Source organism: Ursus maritimus, unplaced genomic scaffold (assembly GCF_017311325.1).
Source record: "Ursus maritimus isolate PB19 unplaced genomic scaffold, ASM1731132v1 scaffold_11, whole genome shotgun sequence".
Taxonomy (NCBI): domain Eukaryota; kingdom Metazoa; phylum Chordata; class Mammalia; order Carnivora; family Ursidae; genus Ursus; species Ursus maritimus.
In genome coordinates, this window is record NW_024423453.1 from 29064226 (window position 1) to 29083675 (window position 19450).

A 19450-nucleotide genomic window follows, 5' to 3' on the forward strand; every position below is an offset into this window, starting at 1 on the left:
TACGGATTATTCCTGGCAAGTCTGAAGCATAGTTTTAAGTACTTAGGCACCACAGACGTTGTCGACAGATGAGAAATATTAATGTACCTAGGTATCTTGTCATCCCTCAAGTCTTTCATTACTCTGCTTATTTGGAAGACCAACCAAGCAATGTGAGTCTCTTATTACAAAGGAATATATGAACTCTTTTAAAAAAACCTTCTAGAATATATTTATGTAATTTCCTCTGTCAGTACACACACACAGACACACACACAGACACACACACACACCATGAAGCAGCTCTCTTGCAGTTAAACTAATGTTTAATTATGTGTTACTTGGGAAGAGGAATTGTGGCTCATTCCACTGTAGATCTCTTTAACTTACCATTCACCACTCAGTAGCTGTTTAAGGAACGGATAAATAAGTGAATGAGCACTGTATCTCTGCTACTGTGAACAGAGTGATCATGTTCATTATAATGCCAAACAATCAGCCAAAGCCGTGCAACAAATACATAGCGAAAAGGGATTCAAGTGCAGCTCTATCAGGCTCCAAAGCCCACCATCCTACTAGGCCAGCACTGTAAATAAGCAGCATCCTCATTTGAATGCTGAGAATGTTGTATTCAAAATATTGTAGCCTCAAGCTTTCAGTCAAAAAGAATTAAGGGGGCGCCTGGGTGGCATAGCGGTTAGGCGTCTGCCTTTGGCTCAGGGCGTGATCCCGGCGTTATGGGATCGAGCCCCACATCAGGCTCCTCCGCTATGAACCTGCTTCTTTCTCTCCCACTCCCCCTGCTTGTGTTCCCTCTCTCGCTGGCTGTCTCTGTCTCTGTCAAATAAATAAATAAAATCTTTAAAAAAAAAAAGAATTAAATTATTCAAAAAGAATTTATATTGCTGCTTAAAAAGAAATTACTATCTGTGATACTAAGGATACTGACTATAATGGTTTCAAGAAGTGTGACAGTTGGTCTTATGTACTTAAAATGCCTGCAGTTCTAATGGGAGAAACAGAACACAGACACCTGGAAATACTAAGTAAGAACACAAGAATATAAGATACCATGTTGAATAAGGAAAGACTGCATTTTTTTCAGAAGAATTAAGAGAGAAAAATATAAATTAGGGTGAACAGGAAATGAACTGTGGAAAAGACAGGATTTAAGTTAACCTTTAAATCAAAAAAGAGCAGAAGGTACATTCCAGGCAAATCCCAGATTTCAGAAAAGGACCAAAATACTTATCATTATTTCATTACAACAAGTTTAAAATAATGCCAAATTGTCTAAAATGAGAACAGACTTATAGAAGTAAATACTACTCTGAAGGTCTTTGTTAGAAAAGAGATACCTACCACTATAAAAATCATGATTCGTGTCAAATCGATACTTACAACCCTGCATTTGCCACTTATGCCCCCAAATGTTAGGATAAAAGCTCACAGGAGCTCTCAGCTGCGTATGTCTGATAAGTTTACAGTAAGAGCACGTTTCTGCAGTTATTTCTGTTAGACTCTGCAATCAGAATGTCCAAGTCGCATATTGTGGTGGCAGTTCGCCTTAAGGAACTGTGATACTCTAACTTCTCATATGACATCACAGATTTCCCACAAAGGTAAAGGAAATTTGCTATTCAGAGTGACTTAGCACTATTTGGTTTGATTTTAAGCCAAGACAATTAGAAAGGAGAACATATCTTACAGCAATAAAAATTTTTTTCGCAACTATAGTTCACTGATTTGCCTAACAAGAGGAAGTGAGTCACTCGAGCTTTGTTTTGTTTTGTTTTTTGTAAAGTAGTAGACTCAGTGACACACTACATTGTTAGGCACAGAAGTTTCCTAGTCACGACAACTGAGTAAAGTTAAGCGACGATGTAATCTACAAGAAGAAAAACTCCAACTACTACTGTAACATTTAATTTTGTCTGGCCAGTCAAAAGGTATGATTTATCAAGGTAGATTTTCATGCTTCATATCCTTTCAGGTCAACACATTTTCTAGAAATGTCAGAGAATAATTGAACATTAAAGAAAATTAGTTACTTTAAAAGTCTGGCATGGATAGCAAACTACTGCCAGTCACAAAACAGTGTTAAAAACATTAATTGACAGAGGTATTTCATCACAGATTTAAAACCCTGAAATAGGCATGTTTATAACATAGTCACATGACATGCATATTTCTAATTAGTTAAAAATAATTAAGATGATTTATAAGGGTGTAATGAATGGACTTATTTTTCCTTAGTATTTTTCTTATCTATCCTCTTACCGTATTATGAGCAGTTCCACCCAGACTCGTACAAAAGCTGGCAATGGGCCAAAGACTTCCAGAATGTATGTATAATGACCACCAGATTTCTTTATACTTGTTCCCAATTCAGCATAGGACAAGGCTCCTGTGAAATGTGCATAACAAAAAGGTACAAAGTTAAAATATTACCAAGTCATCCAATAGAACAATTGATGCAATAATGTTCACGTTATGTGAGCTGTTACTACATCATTTGGTCTGAATGAGGTCCTTATCTCAAGAGAAGAAACAGTCATCTGATCGTTAGGAGCCACCAAATTCTCCTTATAACTTTCTCGTATTTGAGATCTAGTTCATTGTATTCAAACAATGTAATTTCATTTGAAATGGTAAAGACAAACTTCTAAAATAGTATATTATTAAGAATTTTTAATCTTAAACCTGAGGAAAAGAGAAGATAGATGCCAATAACAGTAACCTATTTTTTTTTAAGATTTTATTTATTTATTTGACAGAGAGAGAGCATGCACACAAGCAGGAGTGGGAGAGGGAGATACAGGCTTCCTACTGAGCAGGGAGCCCGATGCAGGGCTCGATCCCAGGACCCTGAGATCATGACCTGAGCTGAAGGCAGACACCCAACCGACTGAGCCACCCAGGCGCCCCAACACTAACCTGTTTTTAAAGGAACTACACACCAAGACAAGGAATTATCTCAAATTGACTTCATTATATTAAGAATCCTTTTAATAAATGATATTTCTGTTGCACGTCAAAATTATCAAGATTTATGTGTTCTTCAGAGATGTATAGACTCTAGGCCTTGCAAGACCTCATTTAATTTGTAGGATATGGTTTGTCAACAAAATGAATTTTGACTCCGATATTCTATTTCTAGAAAAGATTTTCTGGTATTTTTTTGAAGTGCATACTTCTACGTAGTTGAAATAACATACTGTTTAAAAAGAGATGCATAACTTATGTATATTAGGTAAAATTAATTAGAAACAGTATTTCAACATTTGGCAATACAATTCACATGGACCTAAGCAAGTTAGGTAACCTCCCCAAACCCACATTTCTTCCTCTGTGAAATGGAGGTCTAAATTCTCACCTCATAAGGGAGTTGTGTGTCTACATGTGATAATGGGCGCCAAGGACAGTACTGGGCCTGATACATAAAGAACACCTCATGAAATGTACTTATTAATTTGAGCAATTAACTATCAGGAAAATGAAAAATACATCTTGATACTATGTGAAAAATTCTATTCATACTGCAAAGTACTCAAATGTAATACAATTTTTGGCTGAGCTACTTCAGAGACTAAAAGTGTGGGAAATTATTACTGAATAGAAAAGCTTCAGGCAGAACTGTCCAAGAGGAGTAAAATTTGGATATTCAGTGAAATCTTAGTATCATTTATCCTATTCCTGGGCCCAGCTCTGTATCAGAATCACCGGAAGTAATTTTTTTCTTTAAATACACACAAAGAACAGACTCTAAGGCCATACCCCATACCCCATACCTGTTCTCTACCAAGTGAGTCCAGATTTCCAATAGAGGGATCCAAAGAAATCTATTATTTTAAAATTTGTACAGATGATTTTAAAGTAACTAGTCTGCAGATTGATATTTGAGGATCACTAATATATTAGCCTATTTGTAACTAATTGCAACTAGCTTCAATTCACTCTGTTGGAAACTAGTCGCCATGTTGGTAGCCTGTACAAAAAAGCATCCAATATAAAATGTTATTGGAAAGTCTTAAGTACCTCGGAATTTATTGCCAGAGAATCAATACCTAGACCTGTGTATGCTTTGCTGAAACTCCAGGACGGTTGCCCTAGGTTTAAATTGAGTTCTGGAGGAATGAGATTTTCATTTAAAAGTCTCAAGCTCCATAACCATTTTACCCAGATGAAAAAGTTCAAAACAGGATGTAAAAATCCATGTATTGACCCTGGCTTTAAAAAAAAATTGTAAACCAAATATACAGATTCTTTACTCTTGGTCCCAGAGTTCTAGAGTTTTAAGAAAAAGGATTTGTTTTCCTTACATTTTACTTTGCTTCCTGTTAGGAAAGCACTCCAGTCAAAAAGCTCCTAGGAACTTAAATGACAAATAAAATGCAAATACAGATAAGTAGATTAATACAGGAGCATGCTCCCTGTGATTAGTAATCAAAGAATACCAACTCAAGTGTAACTTTAGCTAGTCCTTTTAACTCTTCTTTCCTGAGCATCTGCTTGAGTTGATAAACTTACACAGAACCATATTTTCATAGTACAATAGCATTTTCACTGGTTCAATCCTTGGCCCAATCCATTTGACTGCATCTGAATAACCTTTTATTGTGTATACACATCAAATCACACAGTGGGAGCTGCATGGATGTAAGTATGAAAAGTTCAGGAAATTGGTTATGGTTTTCCCTATTAGGCATTGATTTATTCTCAATTTACCAAGTATTTGTAGAAAATTAAAGACTGAGGGTGCATAAAGTCGTTTAAGAAGAGCAACAATTTTCTCTTTGTGTATAAATGTACATGATAGAACCACACAGAATACCACAAACTCTTCTTAAAAACCAAAAAAATCATTCTTCTACAGATCTTCCTATACTAAGGCTTTGTTTTAACAAGTTTTCCTTGAAATACCTTCTTCCTAATACTGGAAATGGGAGTTCTCTAGGTGTATACCCAAAGGAATGCATTAAAACATCACAAGGCCTTAAGAATGAATGGATTGGTACACATAGGACCAAGAGTTAAGACTTAGTCCTAGAGTCACCACAAAGCTTTGTGTTAGTACCTTTAAAGAGTAGGGCCTTTTACAATTAAAACACACTAGTTGCCACAAGAAAGCAAATAGATCTTAGACATTTACCACATAGTACATAGCAAAATTTAATCTTTTTTGACCATCCACCAGTTTTTGTCACCTTTATAACTAACTCAGGTAACTTTTAGTAATTTGCCTACCCCATGAAAGGCATTTATTACCTCTTTGCTATTAACATCAAATCAATAAAAGAGAGCTAGATTTTGAAGCAAAATTGATCATCATACTTCTACTACTAGTTCTGTTCAGATTGACTCAGTGGACAGGTGGACACGTTATCTGTGTCCCTGAAGACCAAGTGAACTATAAATGAAGGAAACAGATCTGGGCAAGCACGGCAAGCTAACACCCAATTCCAGTTTTACTATATATATTGCGAAAGTTTACAGGTGTTAGGGAGAGATGAAAGATTGAAAAAAATGTGAAATATGCTCGGACCCTTGCAATATTCCCACCTATCACAGGAATCGAGTTATGTGCCACCACACATAGTATCATGGCAAGGACTTTTGAGAAAACATTAGGAACTGACAAGCAAGCAAAGCTAAAAAGTTACAAAGAAAAAGCCTGCACCCCATCCCCCTTGGTTTGTTTTGGCAATAAAAACACCATAACACTTCTGTTGAATGTTCCACTCTCTGCCTAAATAGGCCACGCTGGGTTTCACTTCACAGGTGTTTCATTCAGCGTGACGGCTGCCAAGATGCCTCAAACATACGTAACTCAGCAAACTGCCTGGTACAGAAAGTTCGCGTGTATTTTACTGGGTCATCAGTTAGCTTTCGCTCTCATCACCACAGGGAAAGTCAGAAAACAGTCTTAGTCAGGAAAGGGAGCACGGGCTGCAGGAAGCAACTTGCTGGAATTCAGGGTCCTGCCAACAGTGGACACCGTGTTTGGGTCGTTCGCACACTTAAACAAAAATCAGAAAATTTGATGTAGCCTGTGCCATCCATTCACTCCTCAAAAATCCCCCCTCGCTTTCCCAGAGAGCACACTGCCCAGCGCCACAGACAGACCCCCAGAGAAGAAGCCGCACTCACCAAATAGTGACAGGACCCCACAGACCGTCCAGATCATCAGAGACATGCCCACGCTGCCCGTGTTCTGCAGCACGCCCTTGGGAGAGATGAAGATTCCCGCTCCGATGATGGTGCCAATGATGATTGAGATGCCCCTCAGCAAAGTGATTTTCTTCTTCAGCACCACTTTCTCCTGCCCAGGTGACTCCTTGCCACCCAAGGCGGGCAGCTTCCCATTAACGCTCCCCTGCAGGTAACCGCCACTGGAGATGGTGGCCACGACAGGCTTTCTGACCATTGTAGTGACACGCAGGAGGGAAGAAACGAAACAGAGGAAAAAAATAAAAATAAAAATAAAAGCCCCAAACTTTCAACTTTGGTGTCTCTTGGTGTGACTGACCAAACCTCTTCCTCTCTGCTCTCAGATTGTCTCTCTCAGTGCTACTGTGTTCACAGGTAAGAACTCGAAGGTGTATTTTCTCGTGCCCAGCTATCTAAGGACGCCTCAGAAACACCTGTGTGTTCATGGGGCTCTCGCTCCCCCACCACCTCGGACTACCTCTGCTGCCGCGACTGCTGTTACCGCCCTATGATTACAGACCAGCTCAGCTTCCTCAGGGGCTGGTATTTAAGCTCCTGCCTGTCACACCAACTTATTCCAGCTTAATGATGATGCAAATTCTCCAGGTTTGCATCAGCCACATGAGAAGGCTCCAGCATTACTCAGCTCTTTTTTTTTTTTCTTGAAAAAAAAAAAAAAAATTAGCAGCATGTTGCTCAACTGACCTAAGCTTTTCAGAGAACAAAGCCCACACTTAAAAGGGATCTTAACCAATCCAGAAGTAGTAAATTCGGAACAGACCTTCCCAGAGATTTAAAGCAACTATTCCTAGGCAGGGACAAAAGCTCTTCACGCGAAAAGAAAATGAAAAATGAAACAGGAAATGATCGCTGCTTTGTAAGGAGTTTCTTTTTTAACTTAAAGCGTAAAACATTTCACATGCAACCGCTTGGATAACAGAGCACAACCCAAAGCTGCATTGTTTATGACAAAAACTTTTTAGATTTCATAATGTTTCCTGCTTAGTTTTTTTTTATTTTGGGTCTCTGAATTACATAGTCAAGTCTAGTTTTTACCAAGCTAGGATGATTCTGTGTAGCTGCTGTCACGCATGTAACAATCGTGAGACTTACTCAACATTAGAAGATAAAAATGATTTCTTGCTGCCTGTAATAAACGTGTATTTAAAATCACCACCTGAGTGTGACAGATTTAAAAATAACAGTGACTCCAGAAAATAGCCATCTTCTGATTCTCATCAGTTCTAGATGATTTCCTAAACTAAGTAAAAGACACATATTCTTCATTTGCATGTTGTTTCGTTGAATTACCAAAAAAATTAATTTCAAAATTAAGCAAGGATTACAATGACTTAAAACTACACATAGAGCAAAAACTTGAAAAGGAATACATAGAATAATAGTTTTAGAAGGTGTGATATTATGTATTTTTTTCCTAAAGTGTATGAGTTATTGTTATATGATGATTATAAATTTAAAATGACCTGCACATATAAGCTAACGTTAAAATGTTTACTTAAAACAGTAAGTAAGGCAAAACATTTTCAAACCCTGTAACTTTCTTAATCTGGTGTCCATAAAACAGATATCAAAAGAAAAGGAATCCTAGATACCACTTTTGGCTGTGGTTATAGATGGTTTCGGATTCAGTGAGAATTTAACGTTATCATTACCTTGAAGCTACATTTATAAACACCATTAAACACACTTCTAAATGTCTGAACAAGAATAACAAACAAAAAAACTTGTGTGTGAGAGGTGGGGATGAGGTGGGTGGGAGGTTCAGGAGGATGCAAGAAAGAAACAGCCACTAGGAAAGTAGCACGGAGAAGATTAGAACCATTTCTGTTATTTTAGCACCTGAGAAAATTCTACCACTTCAATGCTCTCCCAGCCAAATAATTGAGCCTATTATCATTTCCTTTTTATATTATCCACCTAAATCCTACCTAATTTGCTTTGGGTCTCCCAAGTCGGGGGTTTTATACAGCCAAAATAAATAGTTTTTCCCAGTTGTTATGCCTTTCGTAAAGTAAAAATGGGTAGTTTCCCTCATTCAATCTTGTTGACACTCCTAAAAAAAGGAAGGTAAAGGAAGATTCTTCTTCACTTCTCCCCGCCCTACCTGTCCTTCCCCTCACACAAGGGAGGGGAGAGGTCTCTGTTTCCCCAAAAGGAGAACTGAGTAGTGTTGAAGAAATATGAGTTAAAAGTAGAACGCTGGGAATCCCAGGGAATAACTTTTCATCTTTACCTCACACGGAGCCACACTTCGATTTTAAATTTTATGCTAAATGACTGAACTAATAAATTGAGACTATGACCTCACTCAGACAGGAAGTTAGATAAATTCTAAAAGAAGAAAAAATGTTCTTTTAATATCAAATAACGTTTTCCTCCTTAGCAGTATTTATGAAGAAAACTTGAAGTTTGACTAATGACCAAAAGGACTATACTATCACATAAGAGACTCATAAAAAATTCTGCAAACCTGCACATAGTCACCAAAGACACAGCATACCTCTTCGAACCACCCACAAATTTGCAGAAAATTTAGGTTACAAAGAAAATGTTGAGTTACCTTCAATGTCAACAAACCCTTATAATCAGCAGTCCTGAACTTGTAAACTAATAATTTATGGTCTTCAAATATGTGTGTATCATAAAAATGAGTTCTAAGCCAGTGCATTTATATTCCTCCTGCTTCAGGCCTCATTTTAAGCATTTCTGTCAAATTAGTGCTATTTGCAAATATTTATCTAGTGCTCTCTGTGCACAATGGATAACCCCAGCTCTCTAAAAGTATCTTACGGAAGAAACAGATGTGATATACTGTGGTAGCTTTCCTTTTCTGGTAATAATTTCTGTCCCATGATTATAAATATGGTCATGTAATGATCTGGCCAAAACTAATCCTCTTCCTGGCTGCCAGGTATAGGAATGTGACCTGAGTCAGGACATAACTAAACAGAATATCTTTTTTCAACTATTGTTAAGTTGTCAAGATGTGACCCAGAACAACTGGTGGCCATGTGCTCTGCCATGGTGAGTAAATGCTCATGAAATAAAAAAGAATATGCAGAGATGAGAGACACTTTCAAAGTCTCACAATCGTCAAGGCCTGACTTCATTCCGAGGGAACCCAGACTGGCCCTAGATCTCGAGGATCTTCCTTCAACTCTATAAGCTCTATAGTTTCCTTGTTAGGTATGCTGCCTCACACCACACACGCAACACAGCGACATGGGTGGTTGAGCTAAATGTCAATGGCATATCATTAAAGCTTCTCAAATGCGTTGATATATGATATATGGTAGTCATTAGACACGTGATTATCAGCATCTAAAATGTGGCTTGTCCAACTGGGATGTGCTATATGTGTAAAATAGCCACTGGAATTTAAAATCTTATTTTTAGAAAAAGAACAAAAATTTCTCATTAATAATTGTATTATTCATATGAGTTTCTCCTGTTTCATTCATTTTTTTTTTTTTTTTTTTTTTTTTTTTTTTTTTTTTTTTTTTTTTTTTTTTTTTAGTGGCTGCTTAAAATTATATATGTGGTACATGGGGCACCTGGGTGGCTCAGTCTATTAAGTGTCCAACTCTTGATTTCACCTCAGGTCACAAACTCAGGGTCGTGAGAGATTGAGCTCCGTGTTGGGCTCTGCACTTGGCATGGGGTCTGCTTAAGATTCTCTCTCTCCTTGGGGCGCCTGGGTGGCGCAGTCGTTAAGCGTCTGCCTTCGGCTCAGGGCATGATCCCGGCGTTCTGGGATCGAGCCCCACATCAGGGTCCTCTGCTAGGAGCCTGCTTCTTCCTCTCCCACTCCCCCTGCTGTGTTCCCTCTCTCGCTGGCTGTCTCTGTCAAATAAATAAATAAAATCTTTAAAAAAAAAAAAAAGATTCTCTCTCTCCTTCTCCCTCTGTGCCTCCCACACCCACTCTCTCTCTCCCCCTCTCTCAAATTAATTAATTAATTAATTAATTAATTATATATGTGATTCAAATTTCTGGCTCACATTATATCTCTAATAGACAGTGCTGATCTAGAAGAAAACATAAAATATATTCCTCAACAGGTTTAAGCAGGGATTTCTTAAAAGGGACATACAAAGTACTCATCACAAAAGATATATTGAAATATATTAAAATTAAGAATTTCAGTTCATCAAAAGATATGAGTAAGAGATTGTAAAAGCGAACCATAAAATAAGAGAAAGTATTTGCAACTGACAAAGATCTCATACGCAGAATAAATAATAAATTCCTACAAATTAATAGGGATAAGACAGGCAACCTAATAGAAAATCCACAAGAAATCTGAACACTCTTGATAAAATGGCCAATGCATTTTTTTTGAAAACTGCAAAACCATATTAGCCATTAGCGGAATTAAAACTAAAACCACAATGTGATATTAATTCCCACCATCACAGTGGCCCACACGAGAAAGATGACAACACCTGGAGTGGCAAAGTGTGGCACAACTAGTAAAATCTACCAAAGTTAAATATACGCATACCCTTTGACCAATAAACTCCATTCCTAGGAATATAAGCCAAAAAATACAAGACATCTATGTGCCAAAACATATGGACAAAAATATTCATAGCTTTATTCATAATGGCCCATAATAAAAACAATACAAATGTCCATGAACAGTAAAATGGATAGATGTATTTTTTCAGTGAAATACAAGACAGTAAAAAAGGAACAATAGCTATGTACAATATGGATAACTCTCACATAATATTAGAAGATGCAAAATAAAATACTATATGATTTAATTAACATATTTAAAAACAAGCAAATGACTCTATGGGGTAAGAATTCTGATGGTTCTTTGGCAATAACTGGATTCTAGTGATTGAGGGGGTAACAAAGGCAGTTCTAGGGTCCTAGTAACATGCTATTTAGCAACCCGAGTAGTAATTACATTAGTCTTTCACCTTTGTGATAATTCACTAGGCTGTGCACTTGTATTTTTGTACTTCACTCTATGTTAAAATTCAATTTTTTAAAAACAAGCATTTCAGTTGAAAATTTATGTGTCAAAACAGATCAAGCAGACAAACAGGCAAAATATGAGAAAATCTGAAGACTATGATTAATAAACTTAGGATGGTAGCTCTATAGAGAACTTCCTGTTCACCAAACAGAAAATACAGATTATTTTAAAGTATATGTAAGGCTTTCACAAAAGAAGCCATGTCTGCAATAAAAGGAAACCCCAATACATTCTGAAGAATTAACACCAACACTATATACTCTTATCACAATGCAACAAAATTAAAAAATAACAATTGTAAAACTAAAAAATAAACCTTGCATGTCTGGAAATCTAAAAAATATATTATCAATGTATCTTTACATTAAAGAAGAAACATGAGAAAAATTTTAAAATTACTTAAAATTAAATAAGAAAGTCTATGTTGAAATTTGTGAGACTCAGTAAAATATTAAGAAAAAGATTCAAGGCTATAAGTACATTAATCAAAAAACAAGAAACCCTCATGCACTGTTGGTGGGAATGCAAATTTGTACAGGTATATATATATTATGTATATAATATACAAAATGGAATATTACTCAGCCATAAAAAGGAATGAAATTATGCCATTTGCACAACACAGATGGATCTAGAAGGTATAATGCTAAGTGAAATAAGTCAGTCCAAGAAAGACAAATAGCACAGGATTTCACTCATATGCATAATTTAAGAAATAAACAAAGGAACAAAATAAAAAAGAGATAAACCAAAAAACAGACTCCTAGCTAGAGAGAACAAACTGATGATTACCAGAGGGGAAGTTGAAGGGCGGACAGGTGAAATAGGTGAGGAGATTAAGAGTACACTTATCAGGATGAGCACTGGGTAATATATAGAATTATTGGATCACTATATTGTTTACCTGCAACTAATACAACACGGTACATTAACTATACTGGAATGATATTTTTTTAATTTAAAAAAAATAAAAGAAAAATTTAGGTCAAATAAGCCAAATATCCAACACAAAACTTGGGAGAAAAAGACTATATTCAAAGAAGAAAAAAGATAATTCCAGGAGTCAGGAAAGTAAGAACAAAAAGATGATAGAAAATATTCCCACAAGCAAATTTTAATTATTTGTAAAGACTGATATAGATAAACGTCTGACAAAAGTGAACAAGGAAAAATTAGGAAATCAATTATATCTGGAATGAAAAAGAGAAAATATCTTGGAGAGCTAGGTAGTTTTTAAAAAATAAAGGGATATAATAAACAACAATATGACAAATAATATGAAAACCTAGTATAAATGGACATATTTCTGGAAAACAAATATTAGCATTTGAAATGGCACTAGAAGAAATAGAAAAATTGAATAACAAAGTGGTAATCAAGGATATGCTTGACTCAAAAACAACAACAACAAATAAACAAAAATTAGGCCCCATTTGTTTTATATGTAAGACCCACTAAATTTTCATGAACTAAATAATTCTTTTCTTAGAGAAGTTATTTAAGAGACTTAAGAATTCTTCCTGTAGGAACAGGCTTGGACTTTACCTGAAATTGTATCTCTATTTTCTTTATCCTCCCTGACCTGCTTTCTGTATGCTCTTACCAGTTTTCATTAAAGCATTCCTTAGTAGATCACTTGCATGTGATCCTTCATCTCACAGGATTTGTCTGGAGAATCTGACCTAAGATGGTTGATATTGAAAGTAGTCTAGAATGAAAACTCTAAGAAAGAGATTTGTAGTTTACTCACTCACCTGTCAAATAGCAGTAAGGACCCCAACACTAGTGGCAAGTAGAATACTAATAGCCACTGTCAGGCTGTTGTATTGCAATTACTAAGACTTTCCTCTGAGGTGAACTGAGATAAAACACAGTTGGAAAGGGATGCACTGCCTTGCACAAGGTCTTTCATATATCGGAGCACTAAAAACATTCCTCTAAATGTCAGGAATAAGACAAAGTAAGTCACTGTCACCATTATCATTTAATGTTATCTTGGTACTAGCCACTGCAATTAGATAAGAAAAAGAACTTAAAACTTAAGAATTAAAAAAATGAAAAAGTGAAGGTAAAAATTGTCACTATTTTATAATTACCTGGAAAAAAAAACCAAAACATTTAACAACAACAATGAAAAATTTCTACCATAATAAAAATATTGTAAGGTAACAAATAAAAATAAATGAATAGAAAAGCAGTAGGCTTCACATATTGTATATATGTATGTTTACATATAAAAACAATTATATGAAATAATGAAAGTACTTATGTCATTTATAATAATAAATTTAAAAGTAAAATGAAATTAACAAGAAATTGGTAAAGCCTATATTTAAAAAATCAGCTTGAGCAAATGAAAAGGTATGTTCTTGAAGAGGAATAATATAAAGCTATCAATTTTTAAAATTAATTTCTAAATAGAATACAATCCAAATGAAAATTTTAAAACTTTGTTTAGCTAGAAAAAGTGATTCTGTAGTTACATGAGAATGTTGTTTCTTAATCCTGAAAAATAAGAGCATTGAGCAAATACTAGACCAGCAAGATGTATTATAATTCTTCAGCAGTTAAAACTTTGAGGCATCAGTATTTTAAAAACAGAGTAGAATACAAAACCCAGGAATTGACCTAAATACATTCAGAACTTTATCAAGTGATAAAAGCATCATCTCAAACTAGAGAGGAAAATATGAACTATTCAATAATGAAGTGAGGAAAGCTAGATAACCATTTATAAGAACATAAAGTTGAATCAGTCATACACACCATACAACAGAAATAAAATCCTAATAGATCCAGGGTATCAATGTAAAAATGAAATGTCCTATAACAAAACATAGAATTCCTGTAGAATCTAAGAGTGCAGAAAGTTATCTAAATGACACAAAATCCAGAAGCCATAAAAAAATCATAATATTAAGAGAATATAAATTTTAAAATCCATGTGGCAAAATAACCATAGTCAAAAATGAAAATGGGGGGGCGCCTGGGTGGCACAGCGGTTAAGCGTCTGCCTTTGGCTCAGGGCGTGATCCTGGCGTTATGGGATCGAGCCCCACATCAGGCTCCTCTGCTAGGAGCCTGCTTCTTCCTCTCCCACTCCCCCTGCTTGTGTTCCCTCTCTCGCTGGCTGTCTCTATCTCTGTCAAATAAATAAATAAAATCTAAAAAAAAAAAAATGAAAATGGGGATGATATATTTAATATTACAGCCAAAGACCTAGTCTCTTTACATGTAATAATTTTATACAAATCAATAGGAAAAAAAAGATATTCAACCCAATAAAAAATTAGCAAAGGATATTAATAAATCTTCACAGAAAAGGAAATACAAATGGCTTTCATACAATGAAAAGATGCTCAAGCTTACTCATATTGAGAGAAATGCAATTCCATAAATCAAGGATGTGTTTAATAATAAGTAAAGCTGGTCAAGAAGAGAAGTTTTTTTGAAGCAGCTACTATTATCCAAACTTGGAATAATTGAGCATCATGAAAGATATTGACTGCAAAGAAAAATAATTTTTAAAATCATTTTTAAATCATTTTAAAAAATGATGAATATAATTTTCCTAGGAGCAAGGGAAGGTAGAGAAGAAAAAAGGAAAGTTGTTCTTTAAAGAATCAAGCTTGACTTATTTCACTTAGCATAATCTCCTCCAGTCCCATCCATGTTGCCACAAATGTTGTGTAATCGTTCTTTCTGATGGCTGAGTAATATTCCATTGTATATATGGACCATTGTATATATACTCCAGTCATCTGTTGAAGGGCATCTCGGCTCCTTCCATGATTTAGCTATTGTGGACAATGGTGCTATGAACATTGGGGTGCATATGGCCCTTCTCTTCACTACGTCTGTATCTTTGGGGTAAATACCCAGTTATCATATGGTTTCACTCATTTATGGAACATAAGAAATAGGAAGATCGGTAGGAGAAGGAACGGAAGAATGAAGGGGGGTAAACAGAAGGGGGAATAAACCATGAGAGACTGTGGACTCTAGGAAACAAACTGAGGGCTTCAGAGGGGAGGGGCTGGGGGATTGGGATAGGCTGGTGACGGGTATTAAGGAGGGCACATATTGCATGGTGCACTGGGTGCTACATGCAAGTAATGAATCATGGAACATTGCATCAAGAACTGGGGATATACTGTATGGTGACTAATATAACAAAATAAATATTATTAAAAAAAGAAAGAAAGAATCAAGCTAATATATGTAAAAGGAGTGAAGAATTAGAAAATGAATTATTTTGCAATTCAATGCAATAATTGATTCAGATAACAGTCATTATGACTGTCAAAACCACAGGGTGAAACCTTGTTGAAAAAGAGAATATTTACATAAGCCTGAATTATCTCTCCAAAAAATATTTATAATTTTCAAAGAAGAAAACAGACCTTTTACAAGACAGAGATATGACTGTCACTACCTTAATTAAGTGATCAAAGTAAATACCATCAGTGGTGCCTATTGACGTAACCAATACTGATAATCCAATATTACCTATGTAGAATTCTTGCCCAAAATATTTAACCTTAATTAAGTGATGGGGGAAAAATTAGAAACATCCATAATCAGAGAACATTTATTTAACAAGTAGCCTATGATTTTTTAAAAAATTCCAGGTGATACAAGACAAGGGAGGAGGGGGCCTGTTCTATATTAGAAGAAATTAAAGAGATATTACAACCTAAGGCAGTTTGTGAAACTTGATTGAACCTCAGATTTTTAAAAAAGGATATAAAAAATATATTTGGACAACTGAGGAAATTTGAATAAGAATTGTGTTTTGGCTAATATACAGAATATTTGTTAGTTTCCTAAGCATCACAATGAAATTGTGATTACATGGGAGAATATCATTTTTCTTCACAGATGTATATAAGATATACATGGATAAGGTATTATGATGTATGCAATTTATTTCCAAGTGGTTCAGCAAAAATATGTATAAACAGAGATAAGTTAAATGCAGTAAAATATTAACATTACATCATAATTTGTGGTAGCAAATGTTTCAAAACATCAATGCCCATCCAAACTGGAGTGATTAAATAATTATCCAAATATACATTAGAATACTAGCCAGCTATTTTAAAAAACGTCAAACCTTCAAATTTCTTAATGTCAATATACATAGATTTCTAAAATATATATGCTATTAAATAACAAAGGAAGAACAATCATTGTGTGGGTGTGTGTATAAATATGACTGCATAAAATCTCCACGTGGAAATTGAGCACATGGGCTCAAAGTAGGAAAGAACTTTTCACTATATACTTTTTTTAGTGCTATTTGATATTGAATTACTGTGAATGAATACCTATTTTAACAACAACAACACTTTTAACAAAGAACAGTGGAGAAAGCTCAAAAAAATGTAGAAAAAAGAGGATAATAAGGCAATAGAAACTGGCATAAATGATAATAACAAACAAAAGAAACAACATATGATTCTATGAAAAGCTGACAAGCTAAGCATACTTTTGGCAGGATGCATTAAGGTATAAACAAACAAGGTAAAAGCAAATCTTTGTAAAAGAAATATAGGGGTCATCACTATCAACAAAACACAGGGTTAAAAACTGTAATAAAGTGGTACAAACTCAAACCAATTCATTTGAAAAATCACATTAAACAGACAACTTTCTAGAAAAATATCTATCACCAAAATGACTCAAGAATAGAAATTTTGAATTCTTTCATACTTTGAAACTAATCAGCAGTTTAAAAAATCATATATAACAAATGAACAAAAAACAAACAGGTAACTTTATAGGAAAATCTACATCCAAATAACATATACTTTCTTTCATAAGCAAACTGTTACCCAAAGTAGCAAAAGAGAAACAAATCTCAACTGTCTTTATTAAGTTAGTGTAATCTTGATATCAAAAAATAGAAAGACAGTAAAAACAAGGAAAATGAGCACCCAGTTTTACTTGAAACACAGATAAATGTATGCTAAAGCAGTAATATAAATCATTAAATATTAGTTAACTATAATCAATAATGTATTAAACAATTCCTAATAATCAAATCATGAGATCTCAGTAATATAAAATTAATTTAACAATAGAAAAATCAGTGCATATTTTAAATTATGTAATTAGTGGGTGTTAAAATTATAAATTTCATATTTTATATATATTATTTTTATATATGCATATATTGTAAAATATACACATATGTATTCTATTCAATATTTTATTGGAATTCCTAACCAACACAAAAAGGCCAGAAAAAGAAATTAAAAGTACAAGAATTATTTTTTAAAAATCCTTGTTATTCACAGATGATATTTTTATCTAAATAGAAACCCCAAGAGAACCTACCAAGAAATATATTAAAAGTAATAAGAATTTTCAGTAAGGTTGCTGGATATAAGATCACTATATAAAAAAATTACATTTCTAAACATAAAATAAACAATTATAAAATATAATCCTTTAAAAAGTATCATTAATTGAAATTTGCTAAGTGATGGGTCTGTGGCAGGGAATTAAATAAGCTAATATATGGAAATATCTATTTTTTCCATCTAGCAAACAATCAAAAGTGAAATGCCAAGTTACCTCTTCTAAAAAAAGATATCATTAATGATTTTTTAAAAGATGCAGAATACCTAAAGATAAGTTCAAATTTTAGAAAAAAATTGCAGTCTTTACTGAAAGACTTACGAGAAGATTTATTAAACAGATATATACCCTCTTCTTGATGACAAAACTCTTTATTTTAAAAATGTCAGTTCTCACTAAATGAACTGATATATCAAACTTAAATCAAAACTTATCATTTTATGAAACTAGATTGCTCATCCTCAAATTTATGTTATGATGAAAAGCCGGGAATATCCAGAACACATTAGAAAAAAACTAGTAAGAAGAGGATTCGACCAACTGGAAATCATGACCTATTACAAAAACATAGTAATTAAGTTCATGTGATATTGGTACAAAAACAAACAGACCAGGAAGAGAACAGAGAGCTTATTAAAAAGACTTAATTATATAGAGAGTATTGGTATTTGACAGGTAGCACTACAAAACAGTGGAGATAGAGTGGCCTGTTTAATGCACTGTGTAGGAAAAAATATCTATGCAGAAAAAGTTGAAATTCTACCCCTACCTCACACCACACACACACACACACACACACACGCACACGCAAATGCACAAATATTGTAGACAAAGTCTTAAATAATGAAAGGCAAATTAAAAAAATATTTTACAAGAATGTATAGGAGTAAATTTTATATTACCAGACAGAGAAAGATTTCTTACACAAGAAAGCCACCTACATGGCTTGCTTCCTCATTTAATAAGTTCTCTGCTGTAATGTCACCTTATCATAAAGGCCTTCCTTGACCACCAGATATAGAATACTAGCTAGCCCCCATACTTGATGCTTGATATTCTCTATATTATTACCCTGTTTTATTTGTCATCACAGAAATATTACCACTGTGGAGATGGGAGTAGGGACTGTGTCTATTGTGTTCACTCCTCTGTCCCCAAGATCTAGCACCTTGCACATAGTATTCTCTCAATAACATTTGTAGAATTATAAAAATATTTAAAAACTAAGAAAAATATTAATAAATTTACCACAGTGAGTTGAAAATTTTTCTGGAAAAATCTTCATAAACATAGAAATGGGCCATATCTGAAAGATATTTACATTCCCCCTAAGCGAAGAACTTAAAGTCCAGAATATATAAAGATATGTACAAACCTTAAAGAAAAGACAAACAATTAAAGATAGGATTTAATCAGACTATGCGCAGAAAAGAAAATCTACCTGGCAAGAAACATGAAAATGTGTACCACGTTAGGTACACAACCACTTTACTGACAAATGGCAATAATAAATTTGCCACTTCCAGCACCACTTGGAAAAATAGAATGAGGCTTACTTACCTAACGTGCAGAGAAGGAAGCAAGGGCACTCAAGACATACCTCAGAGATCTCAGCTACATTCTTCAACAGAGATGGAGGATCCAGTTCACCAGTGGCAGAACAGAACACATGAATGAGTGAGGTCCTCCTGGCTTTCTGTTAGCATGACATCCACTCCCCAGACCTTGCCTGACATAAATAATCCTGGACTACTTGTACATGTAAACTAATCTGGGTAAATGCCAAAACCACCTCATCTAGGCCAGGTTTATCTCATCAATCTCAGAAGTATACAATCTACAATTTGATTGCAAGTTACCCTACGTTCCGCCTAGACATGAACT

At 34.7% G+C, this 19450-nt stretch overlaps 1 protein-coding gene across 6 annotated transcripts in view; it reads right to left on the minus strand.

The window, feature by feature from the left end:
* The window catches only part of SLC7A11 (solute carrier family 7 member 11), a 120122-nt gene extending 113343 nt beyond the window's left edge, over window positions 1–6779 (minus strand). For 4 of the 6 annotated variants that reach the window (XR_566996.2, XR_005833883.1, XM_008685404.2 and 1 more), the window contains exons 1-2: window positions 6130–6734; window positions 2260–2386 (exon numbers count right to left, since the gene is read on the minus strand). Coding sequence is in view for 4 of the 6 variants with exons in the window: in XM_008685404.2 (XP_008683626.1) it covers window positions 2260–2386; window positions 6130–6406 (404 nt within the window). In the remaining 2 variants the exon portion in view is untranslated. Of the gene's footprint in view, window positions 1–2259; window positions 2387–6129 lie in introns of all 6 variants that reach the window. The other 2 variants (XM_040626307.1, XM_040626306.1) reach the window with 2 other exon arrangements.
* Window positions 6780–19450: the final 12671 nt, after the last annotated feature.